The sequence below is a fragment of the Mus pahari genome, chromosome 16, assembly GCF_900095145.1.
Source record: "Mus pahari chromosome 16, PAHARI_EIJ_v1.1, whole genome shotgun sequence".
NCBI lineage: Eukaryota > Metazoa > Chordata > Mammalia > Rodentia > Muridae > Mus > Mus pahari.
In genome coordinates this window covers 67,282,023-67,299,674 of record NC_034605.1, presented here as the reverse complement: position 1 = coordinate 67,299,674, position 17,652 = coordinate 67,282,023, and the positions used below count along the sequence as shown (strand labels likewise).

General features: G+C 37.1%; 1 protein-coding gene across 1 annotated transcript in view; it reads left to right on the top strand.

Moving 5' to 3' along the window:
- The window catches only part of Mfsd14b (major facilitator superfamily domain containing 14B), a 51,697-nt gene extending 42,136 nt beyond the window's left edge, over nt 1-9,561 (top strand). The window contains exons 7-12 of the mRNA XM_021215404.2: nt 663-776; nt 2,114-2,185; nt 3,623-3,735; nt 6,176-6,273; nt 7,930-8,072; nt 9,129-9,561. Coding sequence (XP_021071063.1) covers nt 663-776; nt 2,114-2,185; nt 3,623-3,735; nt 6,176-6,273; nt 7,930-8,072; nt 9,129-9,377 — 789 coding nt within the window. The 3' untranslated portion in view covers nt 9,378-9,561. The remainder of the gene's footprint in view (nt 1-662; nt 777-2,113; nt 2,186-3,622; nt 3,736-6,175; nt 6,274-7,929; nt 8,073-9,128) is intronic.
- Nucleotides 9,562-17,652: the final 8,091 nt, after the last annotated feature.

Genomic DNA, 17,652 nt, shown 5'->3' with positions numbered 1-17,652 from the left:
GGCAAGTTAGGTAAAGGAAGCAGGAATGGGTAGAAAACTTGCAAGTAATTTTTTTTTCTGCCATGTAGTGATCAAGTTATATGTAGAAACTTCTCTGTAAAACAGACCTTCTATGGCTTATTTTTCAGGGCAGCTATAAGGTCTCTAGTTAACAAGAGTAAGTTAACTAGTCTAATGTCTTATGTAGCAAACTTTTAGTAGACATTAGTTGTTTTGTGTATTATGGTAACCTAAAAGTTCTGTGATACTTGTCATTCAGTAACAAAAGTTTTAGAACACACTAATTGTCTTCATGGTTGCAGGCAACTTGAATTTCAACCGTTTATGAAAACTAGAGTGAATTTATGTATAATGAACTATGGAAGAGGCAGAAAGGAAGATCAGAATGTCAAGGTCATTCTCAGCTGCATATTGAGTTTGAGGCCAGCCTTGGCTACATGAGACCCTATGTCAGAAAAAGAATGAAAACCTTGTAGTTAAAATTATTTAGAAGAAGTTACTTTACAAATCAGAGAAAATCAATTTTTCTTAGAGAGTTGTGTAGAATTTTTTTTAATGGTCTGTTTATAGGATGTTCAGGATCTCTTATAGAAGATACATGAAAATAGTGAAGTCAATATCAAAAGAACACTGACGTGTTTTTGATCTCTGTTTATTTCCAGTCATTAAAGAAAGTTGGAAAAGATTCTACTGTCTTACTGATCTGCATCACAGTGTTTCTCTCATACCTTCCTGAAGCTGGACAATATTCAAGCTTTTTTCTCTATCTCAGGCAGGTGAGTAGTAGGTCTCTAAAAGCCTTTCAACATGTAGAATATCAAAGATTGGGATTTGTCTAAGATAAATTGAGGAAACCATTGTTTCTAGAGACTTTATAAACACGGACCTTGTATAATCCAGTGATTTCAGTGATGGCCTCCCTCATAAGTAACTGGAACTACAGCTATATAGCCATGCATAGCTTCTTGCTGAGGAAGGGGTGTTCTCAGAGCAGTCTACCTATCTTTAACTTCCAAATGCTGGGATTAAAGTCATCCACCATCAAATCTAACTTTGAGACCCTTTTCTAAAATAGGATTTAGATTGAACCAAATTAAGAAAATATACAGAGCTGTCATTATCTTTTCACCACAGGTACACAATTGGTACCAAAGTGGTTCATTTGGTACATTTTATGAGCCTTTATACTTTTATGCATTAGCACTGTTCAATCCATAGTTTGTGATAAGTTCACTGTTGCTTTTGCTTCCATGTTTTAGTGAATAAAGCTGATAATAATAGGCTGCCTCCACCTCTCTTAAGCACTGAAATTATAGGCATGAACTACCCCACCAGTTGAGATTTTGTAATTGAATATGATGAGATAGTAATAGAAAAGCCAGAAGTTCTAGCCCTAGAATTTTTGTTGTCTATTTGTGATTGGGAGGAAGATACTTATTTATGAAGTAAAACTGTCTAAGGTCATTTTTAATGTATGTTCCTATATTTTATAGAATTTTAGTAGAAGACAAAGTAATATTTTTTAAAAGTTATTTCATAGTTACTGTTATAATTGGAGGTTTAGAAGTCAATTGCCAGTCAGACTCAGCTGCATACTTAGAAGCACATGGGAGATTTTTAAACCACAACCATCTTAGGACCATACCTCAAAGTTGGACGTAATTGGTCTTCAGTGTATTCTGGCATCTTATTGTTCTTCTCCCTTTCCTTCCCTTCTGTTCTTTATTCTGTTGCCCACATAAATTTAAGATACAACCAGACTCAAGAGCCACTGACTTGACTGATAGTTCAGTTCTGCTTTGGCAACATTAAAAGTCAAATTGCTTTCTTTTACACTTTATTGTATGCTTTCATTGTCTCCAAACTGACATAGACTAATTAAGAGAGGAAATATTAAACATGAGACATAATAACATTTTTTTAAAAAATTCACAATTCATGCCTACTAATTGCAACTTTTTTATGTCATATTTAAATATAAATTATAGAGTTTTTTCAGCTTCTGTCTCTGTCCTAATTTCTACTATTCTTGTGAACTTTCCTCAATTATTTTTTGTAATACCTGTATTACAAAAGCAATTTTTTTTGTTTTATTTTGCTTTTGTTTTTACAGGTTATAGGTTTTGGATCTGTGAAAATTGTAGCATTCATAGCTATGGTAGGAATTCTGTCCATTGTGGCTCAGGTGAGTGTTTCTTTACATGTGGGTTAAAGTGTTAAAGTGACAAAGGTTTCCCCCCACCCCTTCAATCCTAATAACCTCAGATCTATAGTAAGTCAAGGATACAAGTTTCTAAGAGTTCCTCCAAACTGTTGCCTCATCTGTGATACATCTTGCTTATGTGGAGAACCTCACTGAATTCAGGTAGCTGGCAGGGACCCAGCTCAAAAAACTGGGTCATTCACAGACTATTCCGGTCCTCAGGATTCAGTAGACCTTCATACATACTTACATACTTCCAGAAGAACTAGTTTAAGGGGGTGGTGAAATGATTCAGTAAGACATGCTTGTCACCAAGCAATGACCTGAGTTCAGTCTCCAGAATCTACATGGTAGAAGGAGAAAACTGTTTCTTGAAGATTGTCCTCTGATCTTCATGTACTTGCTGGGACATGTGTACAAACATGGAACAAATAGGTATAAAAACTATTTTAAAGGAAAAAATAACCAGATACTGCAAAATTAACCAGAGCAATGTGTTTCAGTGTTTCCTTAATGGCAAAAATTAGGTAGAAAGAAATGTTTTACAAATCCTGCTATCTCCAGGACTAAACAGATAAGAATCAATACATTACAGTATATGCAGTAAACACTTTCCGACATATTACAGTTGCCAGTCCAGAAAGGCAAGGTTATATGTCCTGTTGTCTTTCAGAAGCATTCAGTGCAGCTTTTATGGATTGCCTAGAGGCTTGTTCCCTTGAAATGGTATCTAGGCCAAGCTTCATATTCTTCTGTGATTAACTCTCTGCAGAGGAAATGAGCAGTCTGGGAAACTAACTTGTCCTACTAAATGAAAGAATGGCAAGGCTCTTGGGAATGTATTCGAGCAAAGGCTGTTCTTGCTGTTTTTGTTTTGGCTGTATCAACAAATTCAGATTATGCTAAACATCCAAGTTTATTGTGATTTTTGTTTGTTTTTTACATTAACCTTAGCTGTTTGTCCTTGGGTATCTTTATCTTCATTTTCATACTGTCTCTACCAGTTGTATTTAACCGAATTATATTAAAGCTCATATCATTTGTAATTTTGTGAAATTGTTAACTGCTGAACAATAAGTGCTTGTTAATGTACTCCAAAGAAGACTAAGGTGTAGTCCTTTTGGTCATGATAGCTGGGGTGCAGCTGTATTAACCTTTTGAGAGGTACTAGCAGAGAACCAGCTAGATGGCTTCTCTTGAAGAGCAGAAGCTTTAAACCCTGGTCAGCCCTGGAGCTCCTGCAACTCTTTCCCCAGAGTTATCACTACTGCCTGGCCTTAGGGATCATAGACTGTCAGTGTTCCCTTAAAGGTCCAGTGAGTGGACTTCACTAAAAGAGCTTATGCTCTGAATTTGAGTTTATGATCAAATTCTTGTGTGCTCATGGGGCTTCTCAGAGTTGTCTTCTTTCCTTTGCAGACAGTCTTCCTTAGCAAATTGATGAGATCACTAGGGAATAAGAACACCGTCCTTCTTGGCTTGGGTTTTCAGATGCTCCAGCTTGCCTGGTATGGTTTTGGATCTCAGGCCTGGTAAGCCTCTCCTTATTCACATATTATCCAAACAAACAAAAAAACCTAATTAACAGATGTGATAAGCCTTAGAGGAGCAAAAACCATTTAACTATGTTAAAAGAAGGGGTATTTCATTAGTTTAATGTATTCAACATTTTACCCATGGGCAAGAGTGGAACTAGATGATTTAGTATGACCTGTAAAGGTTTTTACTAAATCTGGAGTCATTGCTTAATTGAATGTGTGTTGTCATCTACCAGCCCTCTAATAAAGTTCTCATGAGCTCATGATCTCTTTCTGTCTTCTGTTCGTTCTCTCTCTCTCTCTCTCTCTCTCTCTCTCTCTCTCTCTCTCTCTCTCTCTCTCTCTCTCTCTCTCTCTCTCTCTCTCTCTCTCTCTCTCTCTCTCTCTCTCTCTCTCTCTCTCTCTCTCTCTCTCTCTCCCTCTCCCTCCCTCCCTCCCTCCCTCCCTTCTCCCCCTTCTTTTCTCTCTTTGGGGGTAAGTGGGTTTGTGTTTGGTTTTTGAAACAGTCATGTATTATAGCTCAGGCTGGTCTCAAACCTGTAGTAATTCTGCCTAGGCCTCCTGAATGCTGGTATTATAGGTATGAACCACCAGATGGCTTTGTGTCCACTTTCTCTTTTAACTGTTTGAGAATATCATATATGTATATATGTTTTGATTAGATATATTCTCTATTCCCTCCATTCTAATTTTTCCTCTATGCCCATTACCATTTTCCCCTTACTTCATGTGATCTTTTGCTTTTAAACTCACTATGTCCACTTGGTACTATTTCTGTGTGTAGACGTATAGGACATCTACTGGAGCATGAGTAGCTTCTCAGGGTCTGCATCTTTAAAGAAAATGGACATTCCCCACACCTTTTCCCCAGAAGCTATCAGTTGTCAGTTAGCTCTTCTGATTGGGATGAGACTTCATGAACTCCATTCATGCTAGTATTTTGGCTGGCCAGATCTTGTGCAGGTCTTGTTGTGAGTTCACATGTGCAACAGTGCTGTCATGTCTGGCAAATACTGTTTTGCTACACTACCTCTCACTCTTTAAATGTTTTCAGATTTTAACCCCTCTTTTCAGATGATCCCTAAGCCTTGTAGGAATGAGGTATGATTGATATAAATGTTTGGTTTAAAAGTGAGCACTGAAGTCTTATCCTCTGTACTTATACTTTTTAAACATATTTATACAGTTTCAGGATATGATATATTATCAAAACAAAAAGACATTGAATAACAACTGATTATAGATGCTTTGCTGGTATACGTAACTTAGTATTATAACTATCATAAAGTAAATCAGTGATTAACACGAATGCCTTCTCCAAAGTCATGTGAGTATCCTGAGTTAGTTTCAAGTATTCATATTTTAGCTTCCTGTAAATGGAAAGAATGATCAAATTAGGCCCATTAATTAAAGAGAACAGAAAGAGTACTGAGTTCTATTTTTGGGGGGTGGGGGTGGGGGGATATGGCAAGTATCCTTATGTACCTGATTGCTAGATACTGCAGTCTTAGTCTCCATATTAGACATGAATTGGTTCTTACTTTGCATTCCTAAGGGTAACTATTAGAAATGTTTTAATCAATAGAGATTAGCTGGGAAGAAGATATATGAAATGCTGAATTTCATTTGAACCATTTATTCTGTATTATATTTTGCCTAAGATTGACTTGGCTGCTGCTGCTGCTGCTGCTGCTGCTGCTGCTGCTCCTCCTCCTCCTCCTCCTTTTGGGGGGCTGTGTGTATGGGTGTCCTGTGATCTCTAGTTCAGTTATCTAGATAGTCAAAACACTTTAAGTGTTAAAAAATGTTTATGATAATGAGATGTTTCATTTTCAGTAAAGACTATCCCAAGGAAGTATATAGCTCAGTGGGGCATAAGAGCCTTGAATCTTAATTCTCATATATTGTGACGACTCACATAAACACTTTCCTTCACCTGAGGAAAGCACTGAGATCTGAAGTATACAGTCTTAATCCATTTGGTAGAGACAATGGTATTGAGACTGACAGACCACATAGCCCAAGGGTACTACTTGTGAAAGACAGGATGTCAATGGGTGAGGGAGGTGGATAGAGATGTGGTGTTTATTTAAAACAAATAAAGAAAACAGACATCCTTGTAAGAACTTTATTGAGCCTATACTTGAAAATGGCAGTAGGGTGACCTGTGATCAGTTTTCATAGTATGGATTCTTTCACACAGAGACTTACTTTGTAGCCTACACTGACCTTGAACTCAGGCTACTTCTACCTGAACCTTTTGGATGGTGAGATTACTAGGATTACTGAGAAAGCCATGCTTTGCCCAGGAAATCCATCTTTAAAGAGGGAAAAATAAATATAGGAAATGAAGAAACTACAAAGCATTTGTACTATTACCATATTGACTAAAAGTATCTTAAAGCCTGACTGAAGCTTCCCTTAATCCTTTCAGGATGATGTGGGCAGCAGGAACTGTGGCTGCCATGTCCAGCATTACATTCCCAGCAGTCAGTGCCCTCATCTCTCGGAATGCAGAGTCAGATCAGCAAGGTGAGATTTGTACTCCTCACATTTTTTGCCTTCATCTGGAACCCCTCTGTCCTGAAGTTTGAAATCCTGCATTCTCCACAGCAACAGCAATTGACATCAGGGGCCCCTTGTCATAGGAGTATACCTGCTTATTTTGTCAGTATAGAAGTTCTGATTTCCTCCTTGCTCACACTTAAGCAATCCAGACTCAGCAGTCAGGTTATTATATTAGTAAGAGTTAGAAATAGCAAAAATCAATTTCCAATCTCAGTTCTGATTTTATATTGCCATCAGGATTAACCAGTTTATAATTGTATTTCAGCAGATTTCTGTTAATAGCAAATTGGTAATGGAATAGCCACTAAAGTTAAGTCGAAATAATTCAGAGTCTTAGAAGCTTAATTTAAGAAATGGATCTTTGAAAGGATGAAGAAAATTTGTTTGGTTGTTAGTAATTGGATATAAGGAGAGATGAAATAAGTTAGAATTGCTATGTGGAAAATAGACTTTATTTCTTCTTCCTCTGCCTGTTTCCTTTTTTTTTTTTTTTTTTTTTTTTTTAAGCAAATTCTGATGCCAAAATTAACCCCTTTTTCTCCATCTTCTAATGACCCACCTTACTGTAATCAGGAAGTAGGAGATTTTATTTCATTTTTTATTTCAATGTAAATATTCATTGTAATATTCATTTGTGATACAGGAAAATAGAGAATTTTAGAGAACTTATAAAATGTTATATGTGTGTGTGCATGCGTGTGTGTGTATGTATATATGTATAAAATAACACATATAAACATAGTGGATTGATTTTGTTTCATGCCAGTATCAAACTCAGTGCCTAGAATATACTAGGCTACACCTCTGTCCCTAAAAGGAAAAATTAGAAACTCTTAAGAGGACTTTTAATTTTTTTCAACAAGAATTAAAATTTCATAGTTTATTCATTATTTTACACCTATTTTTTCACATAATGAATTTGCTCTTATATGTATCCATTCTTAGATTTATGGACTTTAAGTGACACCCTTTGTGTGTCACCATTAACTGCAGTAACTCATCTGGGTATGAATACTATTAAACTTGACTGTTTTTGACTTACAGAAGTATCCATTTCATATTCATATTAATATCTTACTTACCATATTAGAAAGTAGAGATATCTAGAAATTGATGCTTCCAGAATTTTTGAGTGGAAGTCTGTATGAGATGGAAGGTTGCAGATGACAACCCACGGGCAGGAAGAGCCTGTTTATATTCTAAACTGTCTGAGGAGAGGACATATTTATTATTGTACATGAACAATTAAATGGGACAAGGCAGTCTTAATCCATAGAAAAAATGAAATTACTTCATAAAGGAAATGATAATTTTATATTTTATTAGTTTCCATTAAATGGTAGATTGAGTCCAAAAGGATCAGAAACTGAGTTTATTTTTTCTCCTTGTAAACCTGTTCAATAGATATAGTATATTCAAAAAAACATTTGTATAATGAATGAAAATATCATGATGAAACCTAATGACTGTAATAGGTGCTATAAGATATTTAGTCTAAGCTATGATGACTCAGTCCAGTCAAATATGTGTGTCATAATGTGATAGAGAGTGCTAGATAAACTCTGTAGGTTGAAGCACTTTCCTAAGAAGACTGACTTCCCTCTCATTGTTGTGGTTTAGGGGTTGCCCAGGGGATTGTAACTGGAATACGAGGGCTGTGCAATGGCCTAGGCCCAGCACTATATGGCTTCATATTCTACATGTTCCATGTTGAACTGAGTGAGTTGGGCCCAAAATTGAATTCTGATGATGATCCTTTACAGGTAATTTGGTGGTCTATATTATAATAATGGTTGTGTTTGATTATTATACAATAATCCTTATAGCTTTAAATTTAAATTATCATATAATCTTATAGCTATATTTCTTATAGCTTATAGCTTTAAGTTTATTATCAAATTGTATTTGACAGTAGCAAAGTCTGTGTTCATTACTTGGAATCAGAAAGAGTTAATAACAGGGATTTATTGTCTTATATGGGAAATATATATCTGTACTTTATATTCTTTTTTCATCTATATAGTCACTATGAATGGTATGCTATTATCTGGCTAGATTCAATCTAAAAAGAAATTACCTAAAATTGTAACTAAAGGGACTTGAATTGTAGCTCAGTTGGTAGATATGTGCCTAAAATGTACAAAACTCAAAAGTGTGATGGTGCATGCTTATTACTCTGGCACTCAGAAGGTAAGGGCCAGAGATTTTAAGTTCACAGTTGGTTATTCTTGGTTACATAAGTATGAGGCCTGCCTGGGATACAAGAGAGCCTGTCTTTAAAAAAATAATAATAATAACTTGCCAAAAATGAGATAATGTATTTTCATTTTTAAAAAGAGAAACATTTAATATAGAGTTCTTTACAAATATGAAATTTTTAATGTTCACATGTAGAAATGCATGATCTGAGGTCATAAGACAAGATTACAGAAAGAAAATTGCTGGTTTTCAACATTATTGGTTAGGTTCTATTCACTAGAAATGGCATAAAAAGCAATGATAAGTTACCCAGTATTATTTTCCAAACATTAAACTGTATTAGAATTTGCCTTGGTTAATGAAATATACAGGTTTATGAGAAAACCATTAACTACATAGTGGCTTTTTTAAAAAATCATTCAAAACTAGTTTAGAGTTTAAGAAAAGAGCCTAACCATGCAGGGTATGCATGCTTCTAATCTTAGCATTTTGGGGGGGAGGGGGATATTGGCAGAAGGGTTGTGATGTTAAGGCCACTATAAATAGCTCAAGACTCTGTCTTAAAACAAAACAAAAAACCTTAACTAAACTTCGTCTTCATTTGTATTTTTATCCATCAGGGAGCTTTCATTCCAGGCCCGCCATTTTTATTTGGAGCATGTATAGTTCTTATGTCTTTTTTGGTTGCCTTATTCATCCCTGAATACCGTAAAACCAGTGGAGTTCAAAAACATAACAACAGCATCAGTGGCAGCCTAAGCACACCCCCTGAACGGGGCAGTGATGAGGACATTGAGCCATTACTGCAAGACAGCAACATCTGGGAGCTTTCCTTTGAAGAACCTGGGAATCAGTGCACTGAGCTATAACCCAGTAGTAATGGAGAGTCTGCAGACACCATCTCTGAGAGCCATAGAGGAAGCTGCACCACGTGGAGACTTCATGGTGCTGGAGGGGCGATGCTAGCAGCATCCTTTGGGCCACGTTTAATAAGTTACTCTTCCCATACCTCTGCCCTTCACTCTTCTGTCTCTCTCTGTTCTTTTACTCCCATCCTTTTCTTCTTTTCTCTTTTCTTCTTTTCTTTTCTTTTCTTTTCTTTTCTTTTCTTTTCTTTTCTTTTCTTTCTTTCTTTATATATATTATATATTTTATATATATATATGTATATGTATATACATACATATATATATGTATGTATATATATATGTATATATATATATATATATATATATTCTAGGAAAGATTGAAAATTCTTCAAGGTTATTTAGAATCTAGACTTTAAAACTTTAATAGAAAAATCATGTCTGTGGTAGGAAAGGTGGTCTTTCCCTTCAGTAACTAGAATAAGAATGACAGAATTTTTTCTATGTCTTTTTTGGTAGAAGATTGGGACAATAGTGTTAACTGCCTCCTTTCATTGTCTTTCTGTGAATCATTCCCTCTTAGTCTATAAATGTTGATGAGTTGATAAGAATCACTTGGTATCAAGGATCTACTGAATTTGTCCAGAGGTTGGATGAAAACCTAGTTTTGCTTTCCCTTTATTTTCTCTACTTCTTAAACTTCTCAAAAATGAACATTATTAATATTGATCAATGCTCACATTTATCAGATAAAGGAAATCTTTCTTAGAAAATTCAAGTTATGTTGAACAAACAGCCCAGATTCTTAGACTTTGTGTCCTGATTGAGGTTAGCCTTGGCAACATACTAAGGGCAAAACAACCAACCATGAAGCCTTCTAGTGGCAACAAGGAAATCAGAGTATACTTTAAGAAAAGTTTTTTGTTTATTATTTTGTTTTAAAAATTTAAATATTCCTTAAAGAGGAGAGAATAACAGATAGCAATGGAATTTATTTCTAGTTCATACTCATATGTTACTGTATGCTCTTCCCCACATCTCCTTGTCTTACTTCTGTTTCCTGTACCATATTCCTGCCTTAACTGTTAATGTAGAATGTGTTTGTTTTCGACTAATCTGTATCTTGGTATGTTTTTCTGAATCCCATAGGAATGCGCACATCAAATTCCTTTCTAAAATATGAGGGTTAGTGGAGCTCAGTTTCATAAGTGTCTTGCTAATTTTTGAGGTGTTTTATGGACAAAGAAAACTACAGATTTTATATTTTGCTGCATAGTAAATGGACTATTAACTTGGGTCTATCTTCAACAAAGTACTCCTTTGAAAGTTTTATAGGTATGAAAACATGTAGATATTTGTAAGGATTTTAACTTTTTTTGATGGGGGTGCTGTGTAAATCTTGTATTTATAAATAATGAAGGTATTGACAGAAAATATATACAACTTTTATAAGGGATCATGTATTGACTGAATACATTTAAAGGAAAATATATTTTGAAGCCTGTTCTGCCATGAACAGATATAACATATCTTTTTACTATGCTGTTGGTTTTTAGGTTAAGCTTCCTAATGCATAATAAATTTTCAATGGATACTTATATGGCTTAAAAACAATTTCAGTCATTGCTCTTTTGGGGGGGTGGCTATCAAAATAACTGAGTTAGTAATCTTTCAACTAATTAAAAAATGGTTTTAAAAAGTGATTTTAAGATTCTTGAAAATCGCCCTTTAAACATAAGTCATATTTATAGAAACTTGAACAATGCTGCTATGGGTGTAGAAATCTCTCTTCTTGTTCTGAATAGCTAGATGGTACAAAAAAACAAAGAAAACCAGAATCTGGAAAAAATACTTGCTGCTCTTGATGAGGAAAGAATTCAATTCCCAGCATCCAGCATTTACATTGGGAGGATCACAACTGCTGCAACTCCAGCTTCAGGAAATGTGATACCATTTGGCTATACTCATTTGCACAAATCTACACTCAGACACTTTTCCTGTTGGACTATATCCATTTATTATGGCCTGCTAGACACTCTCCAATCCTATATAAACTTTTATATATTAAGGCCATCTGAAGACTTCTACCCAAGGCCATTATAACAGATACACTGCTACGTGCCACACCCTGCTGGATACTTAGTCAGGATTTCTATTGCTGCAATGAGACACCATGACCAAAACACAAGTTGGGGAGGAAAGGGCTTACAGTTCTACATCACTGGTTTTTATTAAAGGAAGTCAGGACAGCAATTCAAACACGGCAGGAACCTAGAGGTAGGATTTGGTGCAAAAGCCATGGAGGGGTGCTGCTTACTGGCTTCTCATGGCTTGCTCAGCTTGCTTTTTTACAGAACCCAGGAACCCCAGCCCAGGGATGGCACCACCTACTATGGGTTTGGAGGCAATTTTTCAGTTGAGGCTCCCTCCTCTCAGATGACTTTAGCCTGTGTCAGGTTGACAAAAATGCACCTAACACAATTGGCCTCTTGTCAAACTACATAAAAATACATTACTATTACCATTAAAACATCTTTCCTTTCTTATTCATTCCAAGATCTTAATTAAGAATATAACTTTAAAACTTTATAAATTTAAACACATTAAAAGTTCAGTCTCTAAAACACCCAATTTCTTAAAATCCAGTCTTTTAAAAAAAACTCAAAAACTCTCAACTGTGGGCTTCTGTGAAATCAAAAATAGATACTTCAAGAGGGAAGAACCAGGGCACAGTCACAATCAAACCAAAACCAAACTCTAAATACATAACACAATGTCTGGGATTTACCCATGGTCTTCTGGGCTCCTCTAAGGGGCTTGAATCACTTCACATCTGTAGCACATACAGCTTGGCTTCTAAGCTCTAGTTAGCTTTACTTCTCTGCTGCTGCTGTTTTTGGTGGTCATCTTATGGGACTACTATCTTCAAGATAGTGGGATTTTCTGCTCTATCTGGGCAGCAGAAGTCCATCAGGGCCTTTTAGCTAGCAATATATATGTATGGGGTATGTGCTAGAGGGCACCAGAACCTGGTACCTAGAAATTTTTATGTCCCAAAAAGGATGGTGTCCAACAGAAGTTGATACCTCAAGTATATGTGGAGTGGGAGGTGTCCTGCAAGGGCTGATACCTAAAAGTTGTATGTCCTGGACACACCTACTATCACTGCTTCATATACACTGCTGATTTTCATTCTATGTGGAATCCCATATAAATTTGGCATCCCATATAAATGTGTAAGTATTATGCCTTAACTGAGCAACTCACCACTATAGCTGTACCACATACACTTTGGATATCAGACCCTACTGGACAACCTTACACACACATACCCCAACTGAAATATACTGCTAGTTGTCAGGTTCTTGCTGAACACTGTCCTTTTCAAAACCACATACACTAGGTTCAGACCTTTCAGAACCTACCTGCCACATCATCACATATACTATAAGACCCTCTTGACCACCACTCTACCATTACAGCTTAAATATACTGCTAGGAATCAGGCTCTGCTGTAAACCTCTGAAGCCCCATGTACAAGTACTCTTTCAAGTCCAAAAGGACCCCCTCCCAATACATACTGTCCCACATAAAGTGCTAAGTATCAGGCCTGGACAACCTCACCACCATTGCTGCTAAGCATACTCTACTATTCATCATATTGTAGAACATTCTCCACAACTCACTATCTGCACTGCAAGATGCTACTCCTCTACACCAAAATCCTACAAAGAATGCTTTGTATGAGGTCCTGCTGGGTACCCTCAACCCTACCATCACTTCACATATTCCTGAGTATCAGCTGAATGTACTCCACCTGTCCACATAAAGTGTTAAGTATTGAGTCATGATAGTCATACTTCACCTGTTGCTGACCAACATACACTGATAATTTAAACTCCATACCAGATACCTTCCTGTCACCATCTCATAAATGTTTAGGTGTCAAGCCCAACTAGATAATAACTACATTGTAGTAACTCACATGCAATGCTACATAACATCCAGGATATCCCACTACTGTATCTGCCAACCATCATGCACTGCTACATATCAGACCTTGCTGTATGTCAACCAACATGCACTGCTTCACTATACTACTAAGGGGCAGGGTATGCAGGGGGATGAAGTGGGGTTCAAGCAAGTCCTAATAGATAATGGTGTATGTGAGATGGCAAAAGAGTTGGGTTGTACATCTAGGTATCTGGCCTTCTATCCAGCCTCCTAGGCTGTTGTTCCACACACAGTAGCTATCAGAACTTACTGGGTATTCTACCTCTACAACCTCCTCTTACACAATGATAGTTACCAAGCTCCATTCTCTTTTGTTACACACACACTAGTACATATCAGTTCCAGCTAGATACTTCCACTTCATCTCACATTTTGTGTGCAGTGAGAGCTTGACATCAAAGATACACTGCAATTTATCAAGCCTCACTGAACATCACCCCCTTGTTGTTGTCACGTATGAGTATAAATATCAGATAGTTCATGCACTGCCAGGTATTAGGGTCCTGTGAACATCCATTCCATATAAAAATCTAGATATCAAATCATGCCAAACACATGCCCTATTGTGAAGAATCAGGCTCTTCTGGACACCTTCCCTGTTGCTTCCCCCAAACACTACTATTATCCTACTATCCCTCCACCCCACATGAACTAGATTTCAGACCTTGCTAGACATCCCTCCCACACTGATGCCCACACACAGTAGTGCTAGTTATCAGGCCCTACTTGATACCCCCTGCCCTAGCCTATATATATACTGCTAAAACTTTCCCTATCTCCAAATACAGTGCTAGTATCAGGCTGCTTTGGATATGCACTTCCATCCCTATCACAGCCTGACATAGACTGCTAGATTTCAGGCCATGATGTACACCACCCCTAGTTGCCCCAAATAAGAATCCTAGGTATCAGGTCTAATTGGACCATAGCCTTAGGTCAGTCCTGTATATACATACCTAAATATCAGCCTTTTCTAACCTGTTTCCCCAACCCTGCTGCCAACTCACATACATTGCTAGGTATCAGACTAAACACTGCACATCCCTACCCACCAATGCTCTCAAAAATATTGCAAGGTAACAGGTCTTACTCATTGCTTCTTATCAGGCCTGGATGGCAGCACAACTGTCACACAGCCCCCACATTTTAATGTATCAGATCTTACTGGATTACTCCCTTTATGGCCCTACATAAACTTCTAGGCATATGCACTTGTTAGACATCATCTCCAATACTGCCAATCAACATATAATGCTACATACCAGATCCTGCTGGATAGTCCCATTTGCAACCTATCTCACATATACTGTATATCTCAAGTTCTACTAAATAACACACAGATGCCAACATATAAACTTATAGGTATATTCTTCTGGACATGATCACTTCTGGCTACAGCAACACATAAAGCACTATGTATCAGGACCAAATGGAGACCCTGCTCCCATCCTGTATAAAGTTCTAAACAGGACATGCTAACTACAACCCTTGCTGCTGCCCAATATAATCAGTCCCTGCTGAATACCTTTCATACCCATACATACCCATATACAATAAAAGGTACAAGGTCCTGCACTATCACATCCTACCTTGACCCCTCCCTCCACCCCCCCCAAAAAACTGTAGGAATCCATATCTGATTGGACACTGCCCTTCAGCCCTAATTACATTTAAATATCAGGTCCAATTGGACCTTTCTCCATGCCATAGTAACAGGCTTTACTGGAACACACACACACACACACACACACACACCACTGTCCTTCTTAGGCTCCTGGATTTCAAACAATGCTGGATAGTCACAGTACTACAAACTGGGGCAGATTTGGCTAGACTGTCTTCTCTATTCTCACTCTCAACAATTCTAGGTAACACTGCCATTTTGTGGCTGTCCCAAACACTGGGGTCCCTGGCACCACCCAAGACAGTCCTGCTGAATTTCTACTCTCTACCCAACACTAACTGAAAAGTATCAGGACCTGTTGGTCAATACTTCCCCTTGCCCCACATATACAGACCCCACTGAACAACTGACCAGCACCCCCCATACACTTCTAGAAATTAGATTGTACTGGATTCTTCCCTCTTTCCTTAATGGCATTAATTATGAAGCCCCAATAGACATGTTCTCCATTGCTGCCCAGTGTATACTGCTATTTTTTCAGTCCATGCTGGATACTTTTATAATGCTGCAGCACATATACTGTTAGATATCAGATCCTGCCAGGTATCACACAATCACTGCTAGAAATCAGTGAATGTAGGGGTCTCAGTAATGGTAGGTGAGTATCTAAAATATCCTAATATCTATCAGTATAGGTATTGTCTTGAGTGTAGAGTGCCCAGTAGGGCCTTCTACTTAGAAGTTTATATATAGTAGTAGTAGAAGTTTACAACAGAGATGTTTAGATGTATTTTCATTAAGAATAATTATCTGGCTAAACATTAGTTGTTGCTGGCTCCACAAGTTCATGGAAAGTTAAAAACTACAATTTTTGTATCTAAGTTGACACTGAAGTGTCATATAGTTAAACCCAGTCAATACTTCTGTCTTTGTGCCTATAATGAATTGTTAGTTCCCTTTTATGCCCTTTGGTTAATTGTTTTACAACCTCTTGGAATGTGTTCTAAGTTGTAAATGCCTGCCTTTTTCAGAAGCAATTAACTCGTGAAGTTCTCATTGCAGTTTTCATATCAGACCTTTAATAGCAGTCTTATTATAAAGAGATTAATAATTAGGATCATCATTAAGAACTAAGAATCTATATATATAGCATCACTACAAGACAGTACATCTTTGTTGATCTGCAGAAATCTGCTCACAAGGGTGGGCTAATACCTTGTGATTATTACATAATATATAATAATAACAGGAAAGCATATTGATAGCAGGAATCTTTTCCTAAAATGTACTTGTAATGGCTATTTCTGATTATCAACTTGACTATATCTGGAATGAACTACAATCCAGAATTGAAGGGCACACCTGTGATCCAAATTTTGAGGTTGAAAGACACAGGGTTCTGACCTAGATCTTGAGATGGAGATCTTGAGGCATAGTGGCCATGAAAAGCTTAGGCCCAGGCAAGGTAGTACACACCTTTAATCCCAGGAGACCGAGGCAAGGAAATCTCTGAGTTCCAGGTCAGCTTGGGACAAAGCAAGTCCCAGATCCAGGCGTGGTGGTACACACCTTTAATCTGAGTCACACCTGTTGGAGGCCTACAAAAGGTCATTGGAAGAAGGAAAAGTCACACTTCACCTGCTTTCACTTGACAGCACATCTGTTGGAGCTTCCTTCTACAGAAGGAACAGCTGAAACAACCAGCCTCATGGGAATGAGCAACTACTAGTTACTTGGACTTCCCATTCACAGCTGACCATTGTTGGGTTAGTTGGACTAAAGACTACTAGTCATCATAATAAATTCCCTCAATATAGAGAGATATTCTATAAGTGACTTTAGAGAACCCTGACTAATACAGTACTCCCTTCTGCCTTACCTAGATGGGCTCACTCATCATGGTTTTACAGTTTACAGTGAAACCATCTCAGGAAGCTAGTTTTTAGTTTCTCTTAGATGGCTCCGAGAACAACACTACCACTTTATTGTTATTAGTTTTTACTTCTCAGGATAATCACATGGTTTTAAAGCATTTTTACATCCCATAAGTTCATAGTAAGTTTTAAGTTTAAGGCAATAGTTCATGTCATAGGTCAATAAGGCTTAAGGAGTTGCAGCAGAATTATTTACATGTCTTTCCATTAAGACTAGTACCTGACTAAACATTCATCTATTTTCTAGCTCCATAAGTTCATTGTAAGTTTAAAGCAGTATTTAGCATGATTTTGTCAAGAGACAAATAATCTGCCTTGTGTCTTATTATTTTGAAGTCTTGTATAAACTAGTCCATAATTTATTTTCTGTTCTTGTAGCTACAATAAATTGCCCATTACCAGTTTATGACCTTAGTTATCAGATAGTGGCCTCCTTCCTAATTCAGAAGGATTTTTCTTAGATTGTAAATTTGTTCCAAGGCTGTTTTCTTTTCCTAGTGCAATTAGCCTGTGACACATGAAGCTTTACAGAGCTCTATCTGCAGCTTTTATTATACGGGGGATTTGAAATCACTTGTATCAATCTAGGTATTCTATACAATCATCAGGAATTTTGAAATTATCAATTTTTCTACATAGCATTACTACATGAAAGTATAACTTCATGTTGATTCTGCAGAATATCTATCCAGTAGGGTGGGCAAAT